The 25,590-nt window shown below is 44.3% G+C and overlaps 1 protein-coding gene across 2 annotated transcripts in view; it reads right to left on the reverse strand.

Moving 5' to 3' along the window:
* Positions 1 to 25,590, reverse strand: part of RASA2 (RAS p21 protein activator 2) — a 147,867-nt gene that overhangs the window by 56,751 nt on the left and 65,526 nt on the right. For both annotated transcript variants that reach the window (XM_040427780.1, XM_040427781.1), the window contains 5 exons: positions 18,891 to 18,964; positions 16,479 to 16,562; positions 15,571 to 15,643; positions 15,170 to 15,246; positions 572 to 673 (listed from right to left, as the gene is read on the reverse strand). In XM_040427780.1, the coding sequence (XP_040283714.1) occupies positions 572 to 673; positions 15,170 to 15,246; positions 15,571 to 15,643; positions 16,479 to 16,562; positions 18,891 to 18,964 (410 nt within the window). The remainder of the gene's footprint in view (positions 1 to 571; positions 674 to 15,169; positions 15,247 to 15,570; positions 15,644 to 16,478; positions 16,563 to 18,890; positions 18,965 to 25,590) is intronic.

Genomic DNA, 25,590 nt, shown 5'->3' on the forward strand with positions numbered 1-25,590 from the left:
ACAACCTTTTCTGGTTGGGGGCCATATTGTCAGACTGAAGGAATCCCAAGGGCCGAAAATAAAAAAGTTAAAGGGGTATGACCAACTGAAATACTGTATACAGTATATACCATAAATGTCTGGTTACTCCTCCAGGGTGCCCATCTAATGGGAGAATACTTGAAAAATGCAAGTGAGCAGCCACAAGACATAGACATACATGACTGTCACTAGATGGTTGGGGCCGCACAGAATGATATCGAGGGTCGCATGTGGCCCCCGGGCCACAGGTTGGACACCCTGCTCTAGACGTTAGAGATACCCACAGGCACCCATACACTCGATGGAGGCCAAAAGAATGTCCTTTTCGATTCACGTAAGCTCCACCTTTAGATATTCGGGTAATTGCCTCGTAAATGGTGGAGACAATGTCGCAATGACAGTTGATAAAGGCTACATTTTTGTGATAATGAATGAACGGCAGCCACAGGGAACGTGATTTCCAGTCGCTGCCACGATCTCTTACATACAAAGCCTTTAAGATGGTACAAAGCAGGTAGCGCTCATGAATGATATGATGGAAGATATTTACCAGGCCTGGTGGGACGAGTCGCTCCTCAGTACTCTCACTGGAATTCTTATCTCTCCAAGAAACACATCCTGAGCAAGATTTCCATTGTTCCACAGGTCAACTCTAGAAAAGTAATAGGTACATTACAGTAAAGGACAAAACCTCAAAAGGAATTTTAGGACTGCGAGCCATGTAGCGCTCACACTTTATAAAGTACCCCCTGCATCAATTTACTCCCCCGAGCAGTGATGTCAAGGAATGCTGCAGCTGTGGGACGGTTGGTGTATGGTTGTCCATTTGGAAGGAGGGAGCACTGGGTTCTAGATTTCTAGTGAGAGGAAGTTGATCCAGGGAGATATTCTGATGGCCAAATTTTAAGTCAGAACAGATTTTTTCCCCCCACTAATTGGCATCCACTGTACAGAAGTTTAGCCTTCCTCTGGATCAACACTGTGGGATTATAGGTTGGGACTGACAGACCTATAACTTTATTATCCTCATTCATACAGACCATACGGACATATTCTACGTATGCAATCAAACAAGGCATATCTTTCTGGATGTGGCCCTTAAAGACTATTGACACCTTTGGGGCATTTGTTTATGATTGCATTTGACTCATTTTGGCCTAAAAATATTTTTTTTCAATTGGTCTTTATTGAAAATGTTTAGCCGTTTTTGAGGTACAAGGGTTAAATTTTTTTTGTCTGTTTGCAGAGTATCACTTCACTGATGGCTCATGTAATGCCTCATCTTTGATCGCCTGACCTCATAAACATTCATTATAACTAAAGTATCATCAAACTGATAAGAATATGGCTTAAAGCGAATGAGTCATCAGAAAATGACTGTTTTAATCACATTTTTTTTGTGTAACTTTTCTTTAAGAATTATTGATGGTTTTTTTCAATTTAATTTTCTGGGATGTAAAAAAATGAGACAAAGATGAATCATTTCAGAACTTTTTCTAGATTTAATGTGACCTATAAACTGTACAACTCAATTGAAAAGCAAACTGAAATATTTTAGGTAGAGGGAAGAAAAAAATATAAAATAAAATCAGCATGGCACATTTTGACTTGGCAAGATTTGCCCACTCTTCTTGGCAAAAACACTCCAAATCTGTCAGATTGCGAGGGCATCTCCTGTGCACAGCCCTCTTCAGATCACCCCACAGATTTTCAATCGGATTCAGGTCTGGGCTCTGGCTGGGCCATTCCAAAACTTTAATCTTCTTCTGGTGAAGCCATTCCTTTGTTGATTTGGATGTATGCTTTGGGTCGTTGTCATGCTGAAAGATGAAAATCCTGAAGGTTTTGTGCCAATATTGACTGGTATTTGGAACTGTTCATAATTCCCTCTAGCTTAACTAAGGCACCAGTTCCAGGTGGTGTTCTTTTGGTGATGTGCAGTGTCGTTTTTGCGCCAAACATATCTTTTGGAATTATGGACAAAAAGTTTAACCTTGGTTTCATCATTCACCATAACACCTTTTCCCACATGCTTTTGGGAGACTTCAGATGTGTTTTTGCAAAATGTAGCCTGGCTTGGATGTTTTTCTTTGTAAGAAAAGGCTTTCGTCTTGCCACTCTACCCCATATCCCAGACATATGAAGAATACGGGAGATTGTTGTCACATGTACCACACAGCCAGGACTTGCTAGTTATTCCTGCAGCTCCTTTAATGTTGCCGTAGGCCTCTTGGTAGCCTCCCAGACCAGTTGTCTTCTCGTCTTTTAATCAATTTTGGAAGGACGTTCAGTTCTTGGTAATAAGGCTAAATACTCCAGCGTTTTTGATGCAAAAGAATATGTATTTATTGGATAGTGCGGCTGTATAATACATGTGACGTTTCGGCCACACTGGCCTTCATCAAACTGGTGCCGCTTGGTAGATGGATGTCCTGGGCGCCTTTTCCCTCAGTGCTGTTGCACTCTTTCCTGCACACCTATTTCCCAGGACATCCATCTACCAAGCGGCACCAGTTTGATGAAGGCCAGAGTGTGGCCGAAACGTCACATGTATTATACAGCCGCACTATCCAATAAATACCTATTTTTTTGCATAAACGCTGGAGTATTTATCATTACTTTAAGACAGGGTGGGAACCCGACTTCCAGCAGCAAGCAGACGGCAGAGTGCCACAAAGTTTTATTAATATATACAGTTTTTGGTAATGTCACTGTTGTGCCATAATTTCTCCACTTGATGATGACTGTCTTCTCTGTGTTCCATGGTATATCTAATGCCTTGGAAATGCTTTTGTACCCTTCTCCTGACTGAAGCCTTTTAACAATGAGATCCCTCTGATGCTTTGGAAGCTCTCTGTGGACCATGGCTTTTGCTGTGGGATGAGACTAAGAAAATTTCAGGAAAGACCAACTAGAGCAGCTGAACTTTATTTGGGGTTAATCAGAAGCACTTTAAATGATGGCAGGTGTATGCTGACTCCTATTTAACATGATTTTAAATGTGATTGCTTAATTCTGACCACAGCTACATCCCGAGTTATAGGACTTATGCAACCACATTATTTTAGTTTTTGTTTTCTTCCCTCCACCTAAAAGATTTCAGCTTGTTTTTCAATTGAGTGGTACAGTCTATAGGTCACATTAAAGGTGGAAAAATTTCTGAAATTATTTATCTTTGTCTCATTTTTTACAGCACAGAAATCTGACATTTTAACAGGGGTGTGTAGACTTTTTATATCCACCGTGTATGTGTGTGTGTGTGTGTGTGTGTGTGTATGTGTATGTGTATATATATATATACATACACACACACACACACACACACATATACATATAGTACAGTCCACACACCTTCTCATTCAAAGAGTTTTCTTTATTTTCATGACTATGAAGGCATCAAAACTATGAATTAACACATGTGGAATTATATACATAACAAGCAAGTGTGAAACAACTGAAAATATGTCATATTCTAGGTTCTTCAAAGTAGCCACCTTTTGCTTTGATTACTGCTTTGCACACTCTTGGCTTTCTCTTGATGAGCTTCAAGAGGTAGTCCCCTGAAATGGTCTTCCAACAGTCTTGAAGGAGTTCCCAGAGATGCTTAGCACTTGTTGGCCCTTTTGCCTTCACTCTGCGGTCCAGCTCACCACAAACCATCTCGATTGGGTTCAGGTCCAATGACTGTGGAGGCCAGGTCATCTGGCGCAGCACCCCATCACTCTCCTTCATGGTCAAAATAGCCCTTACTTTCAAAGTTTTCCCAATTTTTCGGCTGACTGACTGACCTTCATTTCTTAAAGTAATGATGGCCACTCGTTTTTCTTTACTTAGCTGCTTTTTTCTTGCCATAATACACATTCTAACAGTCTATTCAGTAGGACTATCAGCTGTGTATCCACCTGACTTCTCCTCAACGCCACTGATGGTCCCAACCCCATTTATAAGGCAAGAAATCCCACTTATTAAACCTGACGGGGCACACCTGTGAAGTGAAAACCATTTCAGGGGACTACCTCTTGAAGCTCATCAAGAGAAGGCCAAGAGTGTGCAAAGCAGTAATCAAAGCAATAGGTGGCTACTTTGAAGAACCTAGAATATGACTTTTTTTTATTTTATATATATATATAGATATATATATATATATATATATAAAATCCTGCAGTTTTTGCACTGGCCACTAAGCCTAATAGGCAGCACTTCTAGGTCTCTACAGACCACTTTAATGCAGTTATCTGCTTATCTATACACAGAGGTGATATCATTACAGGCAGGATTAGAATGGCAGATAAGACAGGATGCACCATTCACAGGTGATTGTCACATCTCATCTCTTCCCTTGTACAATGACCTCTGCACAGGCCACAGAGCTGCCTAGAAAAGTCTCCCATAGAAGTCAATGAGGTCACCTCTTGACTATTGTGTCTATGGCCCATGGGGCTGCCGTAAAGCAATTTTCTTAATGCTTTCTAAATGCTGTTAAAACAGCTCAGGCAAGATGGCCGCCTCCATAATCATGTTCAGGAAGTAGAAATAAATTTGCAATCAGAAAATAAAAACAGATTAGAAAAAAAGGAGATGTGTTACTATCTGGTTTTAACTGGTCCGAAAACATTTTTGGTGACACATTTCCTTTAAATGATAAAGTCAGGAGATCAAAATAAGGCTTCACATGAGCAAAGAAGTGATACAAACAGATAGATTTTTTCTTATTAATAATAAATAATAATATTTATTTATATAGTGCCACCATATTCCGTAGCGCTTTACAAATTCATAGGGTTCATGTACAAAACAAAAGTAACTGGCTAATATACAACTGAAACACTAGGAGTCAGGGCCCTGCTCGCAAGAGCTTACAATCTATGAGGAATTGGGGTGACACATAAGGCAGTTGATTGTGATAAGTAGGATTCGAGCCATTATTGAACTGACAGGAGTGGTGCCGGCTGATCTGCTTCCGGTTTGGGACTGTTAGAGGATCGAGTTTAGGCCAGAGGAGTTGGTGGGGGAAAGGTTTAGTCGGGGAACAGTCAGTTTAGGAAGCTTGATAAGCCTGCCTGAAAAGATGTGTTTTTAAGGCACGTTTGAAGGTGGCGAAGTTGTGGATTGACCTGATATTCCGGGCAGAGTATTCCAGAGAGTAGGCGCAGCTCGAGAAAAGTCTTGAGGACGGGAGTGAGAGGTACGAATTATGGAGGATAATAATCTTAGTTCGCTAACAGAACGGAGAGAACGAGTAGGGTGGTAGATGGAGATGAGGGAGGAGATGTATGGAGGTGCAGCACTGTGGAGAGCTTTGTGGGTGACAAGTTTGAACTGTGTTCTGTGGTGGATGGGCAACCAGTGAAGTGACTGGCACAGGCTAGTGGCATCAGTCTAACGGGTGGATAGATAGATGAGCCTGGCTGCAGCATTTAGGACAGACTGAAGGGGGAGAGTTTAGTGAGAGGGAGACCGATTAGTAATGCGTTGCAGTAGTCAAGACGAGAATAAATCAAGGCAACAACAAGAGTTTTTGCCGTTTCCACCGTAAGAAAAGGGCGGATTCTGGCGATATTCTTGAGGTGCAGACGACAAGAGCGTGTAAGTGATTGAATATAGAGAACGAAGGAAAGATCAGAGTCAAATGTGGCCCCAAGACAGCGGGCATGTTACACAGGAGTTATGATAGTGCTGCAGACCGGAATTGAAATATCAAGTTTAGGTGGGTTAGTAGATTGGGGAAAGACAAGAAGTTTCGTTTTTGAGAGGTTCAGTTTTAGATACAGAGAGGACATGATGTTAGAGACAGCTGCCAGACAATTACTGGTGTTTTGGAGTAAAACAGGGGTGATGTCAGGGGATGAAGTGTATAGTTGGGTGTCGTCAGCATAGGTACCGAAAGCCAAATCTACCGATAGTCTGTCCGATAGGGGCTGTATAGAGGGAGAAGAGTAGAGGACCTAGTACTGAGCCCTGAGGAACGCCAACATCAATAGGAAGAGGAGAAGAAGAAGAGCCGGCGAATAATACACTAAAGGAGCGGCCAAAGAGATAGGAAGAAAACCAAGAGAGAGCAGTGTCCTTAAAGGGACACTGACAGGGCCAAAAAGCATATTAAGGTATATATATGACCGTACAGGTCTTATAAAAGTGTATAAGAATCATGTAAGTATCCCCCCTGTCCACCTTATAACTACAGTAATGTGAAGTTTTATAACCTGCTGGAATCGGGTTCAATTTGCCCAAGGGGCGGTGCTTCACCTCCACTTCTGCCCAGCCAGCCTCGCCACAACTGCCGTTTGAAGCGCCGCCCAGCTCATCAATATTCACTTCGCTGGGCGGCTACTAGTGTCCCCGGCTATCTTCAGCGCATGCGCCCGGCACCCTCACTGGCCGGGATCGCATCGCGCCTGCGCACAGTCCCATTCTCAGAGGCTGCCTCTGAGAATGAGACTGTGCGCAGGCGCGATGCGATCCCGGCCAGTGAGGGTGCCGGGCGCATGCGCTGAAGATAGCCGGGGACACTAGTAGCCGCCCAGCGAAGTGAATATTGATGAGCTGGGCGGCGCTTCAAACGGCAGTTGTGGCGAGGCTGGCTGGGCAGAAGTGGAGGTGAAGCACCGCCCCTTGGGCAGATTGAACCCGATTCCAGCAGGTTATAAAACTTCACATTACTGTAGTTATAAGGTGGACAGGGGGGATACTTACATGATTCTTATACACTTTATAAGACCTGTACGGTCATATATATACCTTAATATGCTTTTTGGCCCTGTCAGTGTCCCTTTAAGGCCAATTGAGTGGAGCATGGTGAGGAGGAGTTTGTGGTTTACGGTATCAAACGCTGCAGAGAGATCCAGAAGAATCAGTAGAGAATAATCATCATTTCTCTTTGCTGTCAGGAGATCGTTAGACACTTTAGTAAGGGCAGTTTCTGTAGAGTAAAAAGTGTGAAAGGCAGATTGTAAGGCCCCTTTCACACGAGCGAGTATTCCGCGCGGATGCGATGCGGGAGGTGAACGCATTGCACCCGCACTGAATACCGACCCATTCATTTCTATGGGGCTGTGCACACGAGCGGTGATTTTCACGCATCACTTTTGCGTCGCGTTAAAATCGCAGTATGCTCCTCTTTGTGTGTTTTTCACGTAACGCAGGCCCCATAGAAATGAATGGGGTTGCGTGAAAATCGCAAGCATCCGCAAGCAAGTGCGGATGCAGTGCGATTTTCACTCACGGTTGCTAGGAGACGATCGGGATGGAGACCCGATCATTATTATTTTCCCTTATAACATGGTTATAAGGGAAAATAATAGCATTCTGAATACAGAATGCATAGTAAAACAGCGCTGGAGGGGTTAAAAAAAAAAAAAAAAATCATTTAACTCACCTTAGTCCACTTGATCGCGGCCTGGCATCTCCGTCTGTCTCTTTTACTGTATAGGACCTGTGGTGAGCATTAACTATAGTTCAAGGACCTGGGATGACGTCACTCCGGTCATCACATGGTACGTCACATGATCTTTTACCATGGTGATTCACCATGGTAAAAGATCATGTGACGTACCATGTGATGACCAGAGTGAGGTCATCCCAGGTCCTTGAACTATAGTTAATGCTCACCACAGGTCCTATACAGTAAAAGAGACAGACGGAGATGCTGGCTACGCGAGCAAGTGGATTAAGGTGAGTTAAATGATTTTTTTATTTTTTTTTAACCCCTCCAGCGCTGTTTTACTATGCATTCTGTATTCAGAATGCTATTATTTCCCCTTATAACCATGTTATAAGGGAAAATAATACTATTTACAGAACACCGATCCCAAGCCCGAAAAAATGTGCGGGTGCGTTGTGTTCCCGCAACGCACCCGCACATTTTCCCGCAACGCCCGTGTGAAAGAGGCCTAAGGGGTCAAAAAGAGTTTTCAGAGAGATAGCTTATTAGGCTTATTAACCCTCATATCTCAAATATGGATGAATATTTTTAGTAAAGACCAAATGAAAAAAATGTTTTTTGCCTAAAATGCAATGATAAAAAAATTTCCCCGATGGTGTCCATATCCTTTAAGATGAGCACTTGGGGTAAAAACTTGAACCGGTAGATCACAAAAGTATGTCATCTACATGTGCTCCTTTAATTGATAAAGTATACAACTTCTTTAAAGTAAATTTCCACCTTTAAATATTATTTGGCTTTAAAGGTCCAAAATTCTGTTCTGATTTAAGTGCTTAAAGGGGTTGTCCCACAAAAAATATTACCGTTTTCAAACCAAAACCTGGAGCTGAATACTTTTGTACTTAAAACATTTATTATAGCTATATTTAATGAAATCTCTCTGTATAGCACCGCCTGCCCTTTTTCTAATTTCTCTGTTCTGCTCACTAAGATGGAAGCACATGCTTATTTCCATCCTTCACCTGCCACTAGCTGCAGCAGAAAGAACATGCCCCCTGAGCCGACAGCTTAAAATAAGGGCTCATTCACACGACCGTGGTTTGGTTCCGCATCCGAGCCGCATTTTTTGCGGCTCGAGCGCGAACCCATTCACTTCAATGGGGCCGCAAAAGATGCGGATAGCACTCTGTGCTGTCCGCATCCGTTGCTCCATTCCGTGGCCGTCCGTTTTGCGGACAAGAATAGGCATTTCTATAAAGGGCCGCCCGTTAGGCAAATTGAGAAAGGCACACGGGCGGCATCTGTGTTTTGCGGTCCGCAAAACACGGCACGTTCGTGTGAACAAGCCCTAAATCTAGCAAAACAACTGGAGCAATGAATGCGGAGAGCTCTGGATCCATGTGGGGCACAGGCTTGCCTGCGGACACCACTAGGGGGTAGCTCAGGAGCTTACTGCATACAGACTTATTATTAAGTTCAATGTATAACAGTATGGAGACAGCTCTTACGCTCCCCTCTAGTGGTGGCTGCAGGTAGCGAGAATATTTAAATCTGTCTCTCTGCAGGACGTTTGGAGTACTGTATGAAAAAAAGCTCTGGATGCCATCAAGATAATACTTTAAAAAAAATAGCACATTAAATTAGCATTTTAAACCTACTTAGATATTTAAAACATAGAATAAATTAGTATTCGAGGGTGATCATTCACTTTAAATGGAATTCCTAGTAAAAACAGGAATTTCCTATTGCAAATATTAATTCGGGAGTCTCACAATCTCCCTAAAAAAAATAGAATTTTGCCCTGCTGTTTAGGATGGAGCAGCCTGAAAGTATTAGCAACACAGCTTGTGGTTCATGTTTGATACATCCAGATATCCAAAAGAATGTGGTGATCTACATATGTCACCCACATGCAGATGGAGTGCTGGCATAGCCCCATGGTACACACACGGGGGGGCGGAGATGGCTGTCATTCATATGTTTAATTTTAATGCTCTTCTGCAGTGGTTATGGACCAGCAGGTCACCTAATGTTCACCACACAACAGAAAGCAATACATAAAAAGCATCATTATTTAATTATAAGAAAACAGTCATCATCTAGGAAGGTTATTACCATCTTTAGATATGTCACCCCTTTATGACTGGTTGGGGTCCAAACCTCTGGGACGCCCACCGATGCCAAGAATGAAGGAGATGCATTGCTGCACCGGGGAAACAATCCTGGGCGGGTGGCAGCGGATATCTTCTCTGACACCATGAGCCACTGGCAGTATCACATCACCATGTGGCTCGGGTACATAGATGACATTTTCGTGTTGTGGTTTGGCTCGCAGGATGACAGTTCGTAGCTGAAATTAATCTAGGGCTAAAATTCAGAAGCGAGTCTGATGCACACCAACTGGTGTTATTAGATGTACTCATTAAAGGGCATCCGTAGGTAGATTTGTACCTATGACACTGGTTGACCTGTTACATGTGCACTTGGCAGCTGAAGACATCTGTGTTGGTCCCATGTTCAGATGTGCCCGCATTGCTGAGAAAAATGATGTTTTAATATGTGCAAATGGGCCTCTAGGAGCAATGGGGGCGTTGTCATTACACCTAGAGGCTCTGCTTTCTCTGCAAAAGTCGTGCCCTCTGCACTTTGATTGAGAGGGCCAGGCAGTGAAAATGTCATCACGCATGGTCCTGTCAAAGTGCAGGGGGGGGCAGCAGTTGCAGAGAGAGCAGAGCTTCTATATGTAATGACAATTCCCTCGTTGCCCCTAGAAGCTCATTTGCATATATTAAAACATAATTTTTCTTAGCAATACGGGCACATCTGAATATGGGACCAACACAGATGCCTTCAGCTGCCAAACAGTCTTTTTCATAGGTACAAATCTGCTGACAGATGCCCTTTAAGAGAGGCCGAGATGGAATAATGGAGACAGAAGTCTTCTGCAAAAGCACTGTGACAAATAGTCTCCTTAAACGAGATAGTGGCCATCCCTATAACCTCAAGGAGGGAATACTCAAAGAGCATCTGCATTCAGCTAATGATCTAACACATTGCTTTTTAGCGAGGGCATATCCAGATTGTATCCTGAAAGGAGGCTTTACGGAGGTTCTTGGACGTAGCTCACTGACTTCAGACACCCACCTAAAATTAGGAAAGGCTTTAACGTGCAGGGCATCATAGCACAGGATCTAGGGGTCGCCCTTTTCAGGGCGAGTGCTCCATCGATTAACCGGCATAGATTTTAGCTCCATATGCTTTTCCAGCCAGTTCACAAGGCATTATAGGAGCCCTCTATAGGCCCCCCGATCCGATCCCACAGAACAATACAATAGTTCATCCCACTGAATGCAGACAACTACCTGGCTCTGAAGAGTGCCAAACTTTTTATTAATTATAACTCCTAATAAACGGGTCATCCCATCCTTAAAATGCCCAAACCCCCTCACTTCCCGGCAGCCGCGTAGCTTCTGACGTTCCCACAGCCGCCGCTACATCTCCCCGTTGCCCGGATGATGGGGGGTGCAGCCAATAGCAGGCCATGACGGGGACGAGCCTCCCTAGCATTGTTGGGAGGATACGGAGGCTCGTTCCCATTCGCGGCCTGCTATTGGCTGCTCCCCCCGTCACCGGACATTTTCATTCGCACGGCGGCCGTGTGGGCGTCAAAAGCGGGTGACGGGGAACGAGGCAAGTACAATGTGTGTGAGGGGCTCAGTCATATGGGGGGGGGGGGGCATTTTAGGGGTTGGATAACCCCTTTAATGTAGGAAACTAAATTACAATATCATCTAGTACATGACAATCTCTTTCTAACAAAGCAGGAACCAGCCCTGTACCTCACATGGATCCAGAGATCTCCTCATTTGTTATTTTCTTCGGGCTGGCTGCTTAAGGGGGCATGTCCTTTCTACGGCAGCTGTGTCAGTTGAAGGATGGAACTAAGCATGCGTTTCCATCTCAGCAAGCAGGACAGAGAAATTAGAAAAAGAGCAAACAGCAGGTGGCGCTATACATATACATTTTATTAAATAACTCACTGGCTATACTACATTTTTTATTACATGCATTTACAAAAGTATTCAGATCCAGGTGCTGGTTTGAAAAATGTAGAATATTTTTCGTTGGACAACCCCTTTAAATAAAATGTATGTTTCAGTTAACATGACAACACCCTCGTTTATTTGGACAATCCTGCAGGTCTGAGTCAGTGCTGCGGCCCCTTCATTCTTAGGATCCGTGGGGGTCCTAGAGGTCAGACCACCACGATCTCATGTCTCATCCTAGCGCTATGCCATCACTTTATGAGACCGGAATATCCCTTTAATTCTCCCTATAAATCATATGTATCTGTTGGTACACAGCCTAGCTCTCTGTAAGTAGAGAGCATGCTGACTTCCAGTGAAATAAAAGCGCAGTATAGAGAAAACACTGATGAGTAATGCACACAGGAAATCAAGCTCTTGCAAGGTACTGCTAATGAAGCAAAGCAACCGAGTGTGAAGGTCTTGTTTGGTGGAAATTAGCATGTGAAACAAAGGCTGCGTGTGACATGCGCCCACGCATCCCTCCGAAAAGCAGTTGCTCAATAGAAGAAGTGGAGCCTGTGATCAGGTTACAAAGCAGTTTCTGCTCTGAAAACTGACTGGCAATAATATTCAGTCAAAACAGCCTTATCATGTACTGCCGGCTAGTCAAATATCCCAACGAGCAGGAACTGAGAATCTGGAAAAGATGATCTAGTGTGAGGATACGCATCGGAAGCTCTGCTTGGCAGGAGAACAATAAAACACAGAATGACAACGTTATACACACAAAACACATGCATTACCGCTACTAAACAGTTAAATGTAAAACCGCAGAAGGGAACAAACAGGCCCTGGGCTTAGGCTCAATTTACATGCGTACTGTTGACCTACAGGCTAAAAAAGTCTCCCGATATTTGGGTATTGAAAAGCATAGTTTAGTGCACTCTTCAATGCAACTGTATGCAAAAAATACACACAGAGTCTGTCAGCAGTTCTGTTGATGCAAAACTGCTGACAGACATAAGTTGGGGGGGGGGGGGTCATACAAACCTCTGTCAATGCTTTTAATCAATGGGGTACTGTAAAAATGAGCTTTAAATGCTCGGGGGCGGCCCACGGGCTTCAGGCTCAGTGTATGAGCCGCTCCACATCCCCTCCCCCCTGCTGTCAGTGACGATTGTAGTGATTACCTGGGAGGATGTTACCACCAAGGGGCCTCTGTAACGGCTCATACATGGAGCCTGAAGCCCTGCAGCCTGCTGACTCTCCCCTCCCTGCACTTGCAGGAGAGTCACCTGCGACAATCAAGGTTGATTTTCACATCATTCCATTGATTAAAAGCAAAAACAGTGGTATATATCACCTCCTGCCCCCAGCCACTGCCTAGGTCTCTGTCAGTGGTGTCCACACCCGGCATAGGCAGCTGAACAGGCATACAGTTGAACACACCTAACTATGTATTCGGTGGAATAGATTCAAAATGTTTTTAAAACAATCCGTTTTTCTTATATTTCTTTAAAAACAAATAAAAAGAAAAAGAATAAAAAAAACTTCTAGGACATGACTTTTAAAGAGTTATTCTCATCACATACATTGGTGGCATATCCCTAGGATATGCCACCAAAGTCAAATAGATGCAGTTCCAACCTCTGCGACTCAATCCTTTCTCCAGAACAGGCCCCCCCAAAGTGAAGGAGGTGCTCCCCCGCAGATGTTTTCCATTCAAATTCTATCAGAGTTTTGAAAATAGCTGATCAAGCGCGCTCAGCAATTTTTGGATGTCCCACAGAAGCGAATGGAAAGAGCACGGTGCATGCACGGTCACCTTGCTATGCATCGCTATGGGACTTCCAGAAATAGCCAAGCTGGCTTTCGGCTATTGGGGGATTCCCACAGGAGTGAATGGAGGGTGGCCACACTTGCACGGTCTTCTCTCCTTCATGTTGGGTGTGGCCCATTCTGGAGATAGGAACGAGTTCCACAGGTGCTACCTGCACCTATCTTACCTAGCGATATGTCACCAATGTCCGAGACGGGACAACTCCTTTAAGCCATACAGTTTCCTTTTCCTACGATTTAGTTTCCAGGGTAAGTATCCCTAGTGTGAAAAATATAAAACTAATTAAGGCAGAAACACGCAATAAAACCGCAGACACATGCTGCTTACCATCCCAAGACTTGACTGTGACGGGGACAAAAACACTGAGGTAAGAATCCAGCATTTAGAAGAGGAAATCAGTACAAATAATGTGACGAGACATCCAAACATTATCATCAGAAGACATTAAAGGGGTTATCCAACCCCTATAACGAGCCCCCCAATGCCCGGGCCCCTCGTATACAATATACTTACCAGCTTCCCGACACCCATGTCACTCCAGATCCCTGCACAGCCGCCACTGCATCTTCCCGTCGCTCGGATCAAAACATCGGGGGGCGGGGAGCAGCCAATAGCAGGCCATGACGGGGACAAGCCTCCCCAGCGTCACCAGGGATGATAGGGAGGCTCGTAAGTAAGTATATTGTATATGAGGAGCCCAGGTATTGGGAGGGTCATTATAGGGGTTGGTTGGATTAATTGGAAGCATCCAGATAGCAGTGTTCCCATGGCCAAAATACACATCAGAAAAATCCAATCTATTTCAGGTGAAATCCACGGCAGAAATCCAGGCTGACCTTTGAATTTTATGTCTACCGCAGGCTTCAACTGTGACCGAGAAGAGGACAGTGAGGGATCTCTGGAACATGGTCATCCCGGCTAATAAAACTCTAGGGCTTGTACAGTTCATTTCCGTAACTGAGAGCAACGGGATAAATTTGCAGTTTGGGAAATCCCAATGAGGTTTTGTTTGGAACATTATCCTATGTTCTGCACCCATGAGGATCCCCCTACAGCTGGTGACCTATAGTACATGTGTTTTCTGCTGCTAGACTCCATATTCCAATGTCACAACGCCTCAAGCAATGATAAATATCATATTGTACCACTTTGTTAACAAATAATACATTTTACTCTTCGTGAAGGAAAAAAAGCCTTGACTTTAGGTTCAAACAGTCCTTTCACAACTCTTTTGAAATCAGTGAACTCAGAAATTTTAAATCAGTGGTTCTCTGGATGCTGAGACCCCACGAATAAGCAGAAGTGCTCAGCAAAGTGCCGGCTGTGATCAACTAACAGGAAACAGTCTGTGGCATTCTGATCTGTAGATGCCGGTGCAGGAGCAGGATCCCACTCCTTATACAGAACTCAGCACAATACAGTCTTGAACTATGATCTACACATACATGTTCGTATCTGGAGGACCTTAGTCAAGCACTGATTGCTGTGTGAAGATAGCAAGATGGTAACTTGCATTCCTTTCTTCCAGTGCTCCATACCAACTGTAGTTGTCTTCATATCTTCCTCTCTTCCCATGGCAATCAGTGTTTAATAACTGTCTTCCAGACTGAAACGTCACGCGTGATCAGCTCTCCTCCTTAGCTGGAGATCATAAATGTCTACAATCCAGTTTGTGTCATCAGTAGGGGCGCCTAGATCCCATGATCCAAACGTAGGACATGTCATAATGATGTCAAAAGTTTTGTGAGTGGACAGTTGGCCGTTCCTGCAAAAAGTTAGTAATAAAACAAGACGCTTACAAGTAGAGGGATCTATTCTAAAACAACGCAGCTTTCTGATCCTGAAACAGGACGTCGATACAGATTTGGTGTAAGAGTACAGAAAATGTGGATTACAAACCTTACTTCAAGTTTCTCAATATCTTCTTCCTCTACTTGAAACTGGGACTTCTTAGTGTAGCTGCTTGACCTCGTCACCTACCAAAAAAAAATTGCTTTGTTAGAACTGTGAATAGTCTATAAAGGGCGTCCACTATTCCAGTGTCTGAGGAACACAAAACTGACCTCCCTCCATAGCATAAACCAGGAAAGATGAGAAAGGAAGAGGAAGCGGCTGAGTTTGTAAGCTTTGATCCTACTCCATACATTTTGTGAATCATGCTTATATACAGTATCATGCAAATATGCCACAGAAAAGACTCATGAAGGACACAGATTATTAGCAGAAGGTCAAATACTAAAAAGAAAAATGACTTCTTTTACACAATGCAGTGAAGATAAAGAGAAAAAGTCTTCATTCACCTCAAAGTAGAATTTCTCATTAAATTGTGGATTACTCGTTTTCTTCTTCACTTTGGTTTTCTTCTGGTCAATTCTGAAACAAAAGAGGAAGAGTAAAAGCACGTCACGACGCAAACTAAAGAAACTCCATGAACAAGCTAAGAGAAGCATTTGGTATTTCATTACTCAGTCTTATTTCCCAGGCCCATGATGGTGTTGAAAACCCACACAAACATGGGGAGAACATGCAAACTTCAAGCAGATATTGACCTTAGCAGGGGTGTATACTGATCTCATAGGGCCCCATAACAAAACTTAGTATAGGGCCCCCACATCCCACTCGGTTTTGTGGAATTTACATAAGGTGTTTAGAATTTCTTAATGTATTTGCACCAGACAAATGGAATAAATATACTGACAAATCTGCTTCTATTCACAAAGTATAATATAAAATTGGCTGCCCGAAGCCACCACTAGGGGGAGCTAAGTGCATAAGAATGCAGGCACCATTCATTTCAATGGAAGCTTTAAAACTCTTTGCACTGTGCTCCCCCTAGTGGCAGCTGAAGGAAAATGTGGTGAAGCTACGTCAAGATGACAAGAGAAGCAGTTCATGTCAGCCCCCCATTACCCTGGGTCCCATACCAGCCGATTGGTCTGCCTCTATGGAAAGTACGCCATTGGCCTTTGTCTGGATTCAGACCCAGGAATACAGCTGCACACATGTCTATTTACACATGGCCATTCAGCACTGCCTATAGACACGCAGCACACGGTAAAATACAAGGGGTGAAAGAAGTCACAGTTCCATGCCATGTAAAAGTCCCCAAATTATCACATTCTGTGACTTCTCAACACTGTTTCAGCCATCACCGCCCTAATAGTATACATACTGAACAATTCTAACTCATACATAGAAAAGTACTTACCTAGCTGGTCCAACAAGAGACACAGAAGCATATGGATCGCAGCTCTGCCCATTCACTAGAGGTAGCCCCTCACATTCTACAATACTACAAGAAAAGAAAAAAGTATGCTCATCTTATTTAGCGAGGAGTGAAATCAACCACTATGGGGTTTTCTGGGGGTTCAATACTGATGGCCCAGCTTCACGATTGGTTGAGATCCGACTCCTGCCACCCCCGCCAATCATCTGTTCGTAGAGGCCGCAGTACTCCGGTGAGCGCTGCAGCCCCCTCACAGCATACACAGCATACCAAGCTCAGGGTATAATGGCTGTGCTTGGTTTTGCATACCAAGTCTATTCACTTAAATGGGACTGAGCTGCAAATACGGCATGTGACCACTGAACGTGATGTCACATACCTCCCGCCTTTCAAGCAGCTGATCACTGGGGGTGCCGAGGGTTGGACCTCCACCGATCAGATACTGATGATCTATCCTGAGATAGAGCAACAATACTGAACCTCCCCAACAATGTCCGCTGCCCTGTCTGAGCAGGACATCACAGAGGGACAGAAGCTCACCCCTGTGACATACAGATTTATAAAATGGGGAGCAGAATTTCTGATTAAAACACAGAACTAATCCTGGACTCCGAGTCCTGATAACCTAGCCCACACACAGTAACTGCCAGCTGTCAATCACAATGTGTGAGCAGGGTAATCAGGACTCCCACAGTCTCTCCTAGGACTCTTGTTAGGAGATACACTGCTTTTTACTCAAAAATCCTTCCCCACATCAAAGAAACCTATCACAGAGCTCAGCTTCTCATCACATCCTGTTCTGAGACAGGGCGGCAGAAATCTCCTGGCAGGTTCCCTACATAGATTCAATTTTGTCCAGTCTTTACATAGATATTCAGTAGGGAAATTAAACGCATTTCAGTTTTTCTAGAAAAAAATAATAACATTATATATATATATATATATATTTATTAAGATAAAACCACAAAAACAAACAAACCAGTATAAATCCCAGTGCATTTAAAAAGGTTTTAAGCCTGACTACAGATTACAGCTCAGTCCCAATGTGATTCTAATTCCAAATGAAATACTTACATTAATATATAATGTAAGGCCTCATTCACACATACAGGGATTTTCACGGACCGCAGTCCGTAAAAACCCGTCCTGCTGAGTGCACGGCGTCATTGGTTGCTAGATCATACGAGTGTATTACTGTACAGCGGCGCAAAGCGCACGGCGTCATAGCAACCAATGACGCCTTAATGACGCCTTGCGCTCGTGCACTCAGCAGGACAGGTTTTCACGTATGTGTGAATGAGGCCTAACACTGTGTTGCGGAATAATCCCTTTAAAGGGGTATTCCGATTTTATAAAATTGCCTCAGGATAGGTCATCAATTTCAGATCGGTAGAAGTCCGACTCTTGGCACCCCTCTCAATCTGAGGTCGTGGCTCTCAAGTCAGTGCTGCATCCTCTTCAATGTCTATCTGCATGCAGTCTACACTGTGGCGCCAGTGCGGTGTAATTACAGCTGTGTCTCCCATAGAAGTGAATGGCGGCGGAGTTAGTACCCTGCACCACTACAATGCACTGTTGATGGCGTGCAGGTCAAACAGGACGCAGCACTCACACTAGACACACGGCCCTTTCAAACAGCTGATCAGACCCCCACCGATCTGAATCTGATGACCTGTCCTGAGCAATTTCATGAAAATGGAATAGCCCTTTAAGGCTCTGTTCACACTGGTGTCATGGCTTTCTTACATACAGATGTGAACTGATATGAATTGACCCATCGACTGCGCCATCATGTAATAATCGATGGAACTACTGAAGGAGGATCTAAATGCCAGTGTGAAAAGACATCTGAAAAGGGCATTTGTTGTAAGCTTATAAAACCATAGCATAACTGCCCCCCTGAACTGCCCCAAGAGGTGCGAATCAGGGTAGCAGCAAGCAATATTAATGACCTTTATAATGAGGGCAGGTTTCTAGTCCGGGCTACCAAAACGGTGCCATATACCCCTTTTTAGCTCTGTTGAGAGGGGGTAGGAGCGTATGCAGAAAGCCCCTGATTGCCCCTCAGGAGGCTTTTTAGCATCCATGACTAACAAATTATTGAGGAATCTGTCAGGGGGTTTATTGAAAAAAAACAGTAGGGCGGTGGTAATCTATGAGACAGCTTGCATAGGGTTTATAAAGCCGGTGAATTCATGGCATCATCTGTAGGCCTGGCAGACTGGCAGAAGAGGTTAACAGTCATTTGTATTTATTCAAAGCCTCCGTGCAGCCGCCTACGCTTCCTCTCTGTGCGAGTTACGGAAAAAAGGAAGTGTCCTGGTGGCTTTTCTGAGATTGTCATACTGACCACCGTGCATTGCACATGTTCAATATCCTCCCGGATATACTTACTGTACCATAAGCTGCTGCACGGATCCATTGTCAGTAATCAGCTCATTTAGCTTCAGCTCCAGGTGGACTTTTCCCTGTCAGACGGAACAATTACACGTTAGGCGGAGAACGCCGAAAGCTCACGAGTCACATTAAAAAGAGACATTATGGGGAGAAGGACAATGCATTCATGTGAACAGATCTAGGTCATGACCACGCAGATTGCCAATGGGGGGGTATAACCTGCATGCACATTGTGCAGCACACTTCAAGCCTCTGCATTGCAATGGTGACACAGCATGGTTTCTGCACAACATCTAACATTGGTTCCCAGGTTTCAATTACATATTGAAGGCAAAAACCACATTTAAACAAAAAAAGCAAAACAAAAAAAAACAACAACCAACAGCAACATAGATGAACCTGGCCCGGACGTCTCTGCTGTGCAGATGAACAATGACTTTGGATACATTCACAATGGGCCCTAATGCTGTGATAAAAAGTACCATTATTGACGCCAAAAAATAAAAGAAAAAAAGCCTGCAAAAACTGCAATTACTCCCTTGAGACCGGATCTAATTTTAAATAAATACATGTTTTTGCTGTACTTTTTGCAGCGCAGTAATGCTGCAGCTCTGATAATGTACAATTAAGAGACTGATGAAAGAATCACTTGTCTAAACTGATATGGCCCTACGTACGATGATGACATTTCCACTTGACAGCAGTTAGGATTCCATCAAGCACTTTTTTTTGCGTTTCTAAGGACCACCGGCAGTCTTTTGTCGTCTCTTCTGTGAGCACTGCTTTTCTACAAACCAACTGTAACTAACAGCTCCAGCTTCTTAGACTAGCCTTTAACTCTACAGCCAGGATCAGAAGTAGCTCCAATCCCAACTGTTCAAACTTTGATTGCAGCCCATTATCAAAGGAGAATTCTCCCTTGGATTGGGTCCCAGTGAACTGATTGGAGGCTGGCTGAGCCCTCTGCAGTCAGTCCTGGAGACCTAAAAAGGACTGTAAATTAAGTAATCATGCTGTTGGGGCGCCCGACTGTTGCCCTAACCACAGCCTGTGCCATATACAGGAGAATGCTAATGCATTGTAAGAATACAATTATTTTGTAAGACAGTAATTACTTAATGGCATTAGAAACGTTCAAATTAAAAAAGCTTGTAATAAAATAATAAGCAATTATTTCCATAAAATAAAATTTTATTTCACAAATTAAAATAAAAAAAAAATAATAATAATAATAATAATAATACACTTATCAGGTAGCCAGATGACCAAAACAACCTGAACAATTAATTTAGTTTTGCGTGATGGAACTTGAACACTTCAGGCAGGACGTCCCTTGCTGTTCAGGGTTTTGCGCTGGGTGGTAACCCATGTTGTGGATGCTGGGAGTATTGGAAGTGAGGAGATGGTGTTCTTCACCGGCAGCCATGACTCAAGCTGCAACGGCTGTATATCTAATATTTCCCAGTCCAATGGGAGGTCACGTGGTATGCGGATCGCACAGCGGCGGCCCTCCACCGCAAAGGTAATACCGAACGGGAAGAGCCACCTTTATAATATAATAATATTTTTTGTTGCTTTAGGTGGTCTGTAAGGGGCCTAAGTATGCGGCGTTTTAGTAAGGTAGAGGGGGCCACATCCTGAAAGAATAGAACAGTTTTACCGTCATAGCTTAGGTCTGTGTGCGCGCGGGAGGCCTTCAAGATGGCCGACATGTCTTTGCAGCTTAAAAGGCCGCAGACCACATCCCTCGGCGGCTCTTCTGATTTTGGGGTGGGTCGGAGAGCCCGATGGATCCTTTCAATTTTTATAGATTGTGCTCCATCCATACCCAAGAGATCGGCAAGTAAGCTTAGCATTACTGACTCTAGGTCATCATGAGGTATGGATTCTGGTAATCCTTTTATTCTGATGTTTCTGCGTCTGCTCCTGTTCTCTTGATCTTCAAGCATGAAGAACGCCATGTTGAGGGAGGAGATCTGATCTTCTAAGGTGCGGACAATAGCAGTTTTGTGGGTCACCACTTGATCTTTGTTTGTTTCAAGTTTCTCTATGCGATGCCCCACGTCTCTTCATGTCCTGCCGGAGCTCTTTGAGCTCTTGTACTATCGGGGCCAAAGCTTGTGATAGTGTGGCTTTAAAGAAAGCTTTAGTAAGTGTGCTTCGATCCCGTTCTTGTTCTTCTCCCGCTGCTGACGCGCCGTCATCTTCATCTGAGTCTCGATCATAAGCTAGCGGCGCCATCTTTTCACAGCGTGCTGGAGAGACAGTATGCGTCTTTTTCAAGAACCTGTCCATTTCCGCTTGGGTCTTTTTCATTCTAGGTGTTCTCGGGGGTTCTTTGGAGGGATCCCTTCTGACTTTGCCCATTTTTAGCTTATTTTCTGGCTTTTAGCTGCTAGAAGTTCGGGTTGTAGAGGAGAGAGCTCGCTCCTAGCTCTCCGTCTTGATCAGCGGTTAGGCTCCTTCCCCAACCTGAACAATTAATTTAGGGTACTTTCACAAAAGCTTTTTTCTTTTCCGGTATTGGAGTTCCGTCCTAAGGGCTCAATACTGGAAAAAACTGATCAGTTTTATCCTAATGCATTCTGAATGGAGAGCAATCCGTTCAGGATGCATCAGTTCAGTCCCTCTTACGTTTTTTAGCCAGAGAAAATACCGCAGCATGCTGTATTTTACTCTCCGGCCAAAAATCCTGAATACTTTCCGGAATGCCGGATCTGGCATTAATTTCCATTGAAATGTATTAGTGCCGGATCCGGCATTAAAATTGCTGCATTGACGGATCCGTTCTTCTTAAATCTGTGAAAAAATAAATAAATACTGGATCCGTTTTTCCGGATGATACCGGAGAGACGGATCCGGTATTTCAAGGCATTTGTCAGACAGATCCGTCTGACAAATGCCATCAGTTTGCGTCCGGATTGCCGGATCCGACAGGCAGTTCCAGCGACGGAACTGCCTGCCGGAATCCTCTGCTGCAAGTGTGAAAGTACCCTTAAACAGGTCAGTGTGAATTGTGTACAGCATAAACAATATAGTAAAAAAAGGCAATAGCAATAATTGATTTTTTAAAATATATTTGTAGAGAGGCAAAAATTAGCTGGTTTCATCTGCCCAGAAAATACGCCACTAACCACAAAATGCAGAAAACTCATACATCACTCAACCCAGTCCAAACAATTACCCCCCCCCCCCCACCCATAGAAACATAGAATGTGTCGGCAGATAAGAACCATTTGGCCCATCTTGTCTGCCCAATATACTGAATACTATGGATAGCCCCTGGCCCTATCTTATATGAAGGATGGCCTTATGCCTATCCTATGCATGCTTAAACTCCTCCACTGTATTTGCAGCTACCCAACACAGTGACTCCAACTGCGGTGGTTTTAAGTTTTGGCCATGTTTGGTAAAAATGCTGATCTTCTACGGCAGAACTGCGTGTGGAAAACCCGCAGCATTTACAGCATCTGCAAAATGCATTAAAAATCTCATCCACAGGTGCGGAAAGCTTCAGCAATGAAATCTGCACATCAGCAGCACATTAGACAACCTCAACACTGATGTAGTCAAAAGCAGAGACTACAGAATGGACTATACCTGAAATACTCCATGTTGTGTCTGTATCCCACATATCATGCGCATCCCCAGCTGTTCAACCCTTTACATATCTGGCACTAACCATAAATACATTATGCTATAATAACTTTTAGGCAAAAAACAAGAGTCAACCCAGGATCAAAAGCTATGCAAGCCAGGCATAATAAATGCCATGAAAACAACCACAAAATTCATAGCCAAAAACACAAAATAAGGCCTCATGCACACAGACTTTTTTTTCACGGTCCGCAAAAACGGGGTCCATAGGTCCGTGATCCGTGACCGTTTTTTCGTCCGTGGGTCTTCCTTGATTTTTGGAGGATCCACGGACATGAAAAAAAAGTCGTTTTGGTGTCCGCCTGGCCGTGCGGAGCCAAACGGATCCGTCCTGAATTACAATGCAAGTCAATGGGGACGGATCCGTTTGACGTTGACACAATATGGTGCAATTTCAAACGGATCCGTCCCCATTGACTTTCAATGTAAAGTCTGGAGTCCCTTTTATACCATCGGATCAGAGTTTTCTCCAATCCGATGGTATATTTTAACTTGAAGCGTCCCCATCACCATGGGAACGCCTCTATGTTAGAATATACTGTCGGATATGAGTTAGATCGTGAAACCTCATTTCCGGCCGGGAGCTCCTCCTACTGGTAAGTGACAGTTCATTTAGCAATGCGCCGCACAGACCTGTCACTTACCAGTAGGTGGAGCTCCCGGCCGGACACGAACATCGCAGCAGCCGGTAAGTATGAATCTTCTACTATTGTACTATTGCTAAGTAACCATGGCAACCAGGACTGTAGTAGCGTCCTGGTTTCCATGGTTACCGATCGGAGCCCCAGCGATTAAACTGGGACTCCGATCGGAACTCCGCTGCCACCAATGATGGGGGGGGGGGGGGGGGGAGATGGGAGGCCGCACACTGGCCACCAATGTTGTTAATGCTATAGAGGGAGGGGGGGCCGATGGGGGGCGCACACTGTGCCACCAACGAATTATTACAATAGAGGAAGGGAGGGGGGGGGGGTCGCACACTGTGCCACCAACAAATTATTACAATAGAGGGAGGGGGGGGCCGCACTGGCCACCAACCTATTATAACAATAGGGGGGGGGGGGGGCCGCACTGGCCACCAATGATATTCAAACTGGGGAGGGGGGGGGGGAGGGTCTGCCCCCTGCTGCCTGGCAGCCCTGATCTCTTACAGGGGGCCGTGATCAGCACAATTAACCCCTTCAGGTGCCGCAGCAGGGGGCAGTCTTGTACACAGTTTGTAGTGTATTCTAACTAGAAGCGTCCCCATCACCATGGGAACGCTTCTGTGTTAGAATATACTGTCGGTTCTGAGTTTTCACGAAGTGAAAACTCAGCTTTGAAAAAGCTTTTATGCAGACGGATCTTCGGATCCGTCGGTATAAAAACTAACCTACGGCCACGGATCACGGACACGGATGCCAATCTTGTGTGCATCCGTGTTCTTTCACGGACCCATTGACTTGAATGGGTCCGTGAACCGTTGGCCGTGAAAAAAATAGGACAGGTCATATTTTTTTCACGGCCAGGAAACACGGATCACGGATGCGGCTGCAAAACGGTGCATTTTCCGATTTTTCCACGGACCCATTGAAAGTCAATGGGTCCGCGAAAAAAAACGGAAAACGGCACAACGGCCACGGGTGCACACAACGGTCGTGTGCATGAGGCCTAAGCAATAGTAATTTGTACAATTGCGCTTGTGATTTCGTGGAGTATTTTTAGGCCACTGGTGAACTCGCCCCAAGCAAAATATTTTATATCTATATTCACAGGTCCGTAGTGTATTGCGGATCCGCAATACACAAGGCCGGCACCCCTCATAGAACTGCCTATTCTTGTCCGCAATTGCCGACAAGAATAGGACATGTTCTATTTTTTGCAGAGCCGCGCCTGGAAGTTGGGGGCTGAAGCCCGGAAGTTCGGCCACGGCACGGAAATGCGGACAGCACAGTGTGTGCTGTCCACATCTTTTCTGTCCCCATAGAGAATGAATGGGTCCGCACCCATTCCGCAAAATTGTGAAACTGATGCGGACGTTTACGTTCCGTTTTTTGCGTTCCGTATACGGAACCATTCATTTCATTGTATGCCTTCCGTTTCCGTATTTCCATTCCGTTAAAAGACAGAACATGTCCTATTATTGTCTGCATAACTGACAAGGATAGTACTTTTCTATCAGGGGCCAGATGTTCCGTAAAAAACTGAATGCACACGGACGTCATCTGTATTTTTTGTGGACCACAAAATACTAAAAAAGCGATACGGTCGTGTGCAAGAGGCCTTACACTTTAAAGTTGTGATACATTTAATACTGAATAACTGCACATCTCAGATACAGGTTATGAGTTCAACCATATGTCCAATTCATTTTATCACAATTCAGTGATATAAAAATCCCGGTTTTTCAACAATTGGGCTACCAATGCAATGTCTACTAATTGTATAAGGCCTCAGACACACGACCGTATCCACTTTGCAGTTCGCAAACCACACGGACATGTGCATGCTGCAATTTTCTCACGTCCTTCACTAGAATTGCTTATTTTCATCCAGATAAGAATAGGACATGTGCTATAATTTCTATAACGGCCACACAGATGCAGACAGCAGACGGATGACATAAAGAACTTAAGTCCATGTAGGGCTGGGCTGATGATTAAAAAAAAAACAAAAAAAAACGACCATCAGCCTGATTAACCAACGGCACTTTGCGCATGTAGTTGTTTTATTTTTTTTTCATTTTTGAGATGTCATATGGGGGCCGGGCGGCAGTGTTACCTTTAAACTGCGCAGTCAAGAAGTGCACAGTAGAGAAGGAGGGAGAGGGTCCCTCCCTCTCCCGGCCACTGCTGCCAATAAAAAAGCCCAGTGGCCCGATCCACTTGTTATTGGTCACATGGTGATGACATAATCAAAGGTGCTTTAACTTTTCAGCATCCAGAGAGATCTTGCTGCAGGTGGTTTCCTGGAGTTTTACAGGTATATATGCTGTGTGTCTGTATTAATGCGAGGCACATGGTTTTATAACATTAGTGCCTCCATGTGCCTCATATTAATA

The sequence above is a fragment of the Bufo bufo genome, chromosome 4 (assembly GCF_905171765.1).
Source record: "Bufo bufo chromosome 4, aBufBuf1.1, whole genome shotgun sequence".
NCBI classification, from domain to species: Eukaryota; Metazoa; Chordata; class Amphibia; order Anura; family Bufonidae; genus Bufo; species Bufo bufo.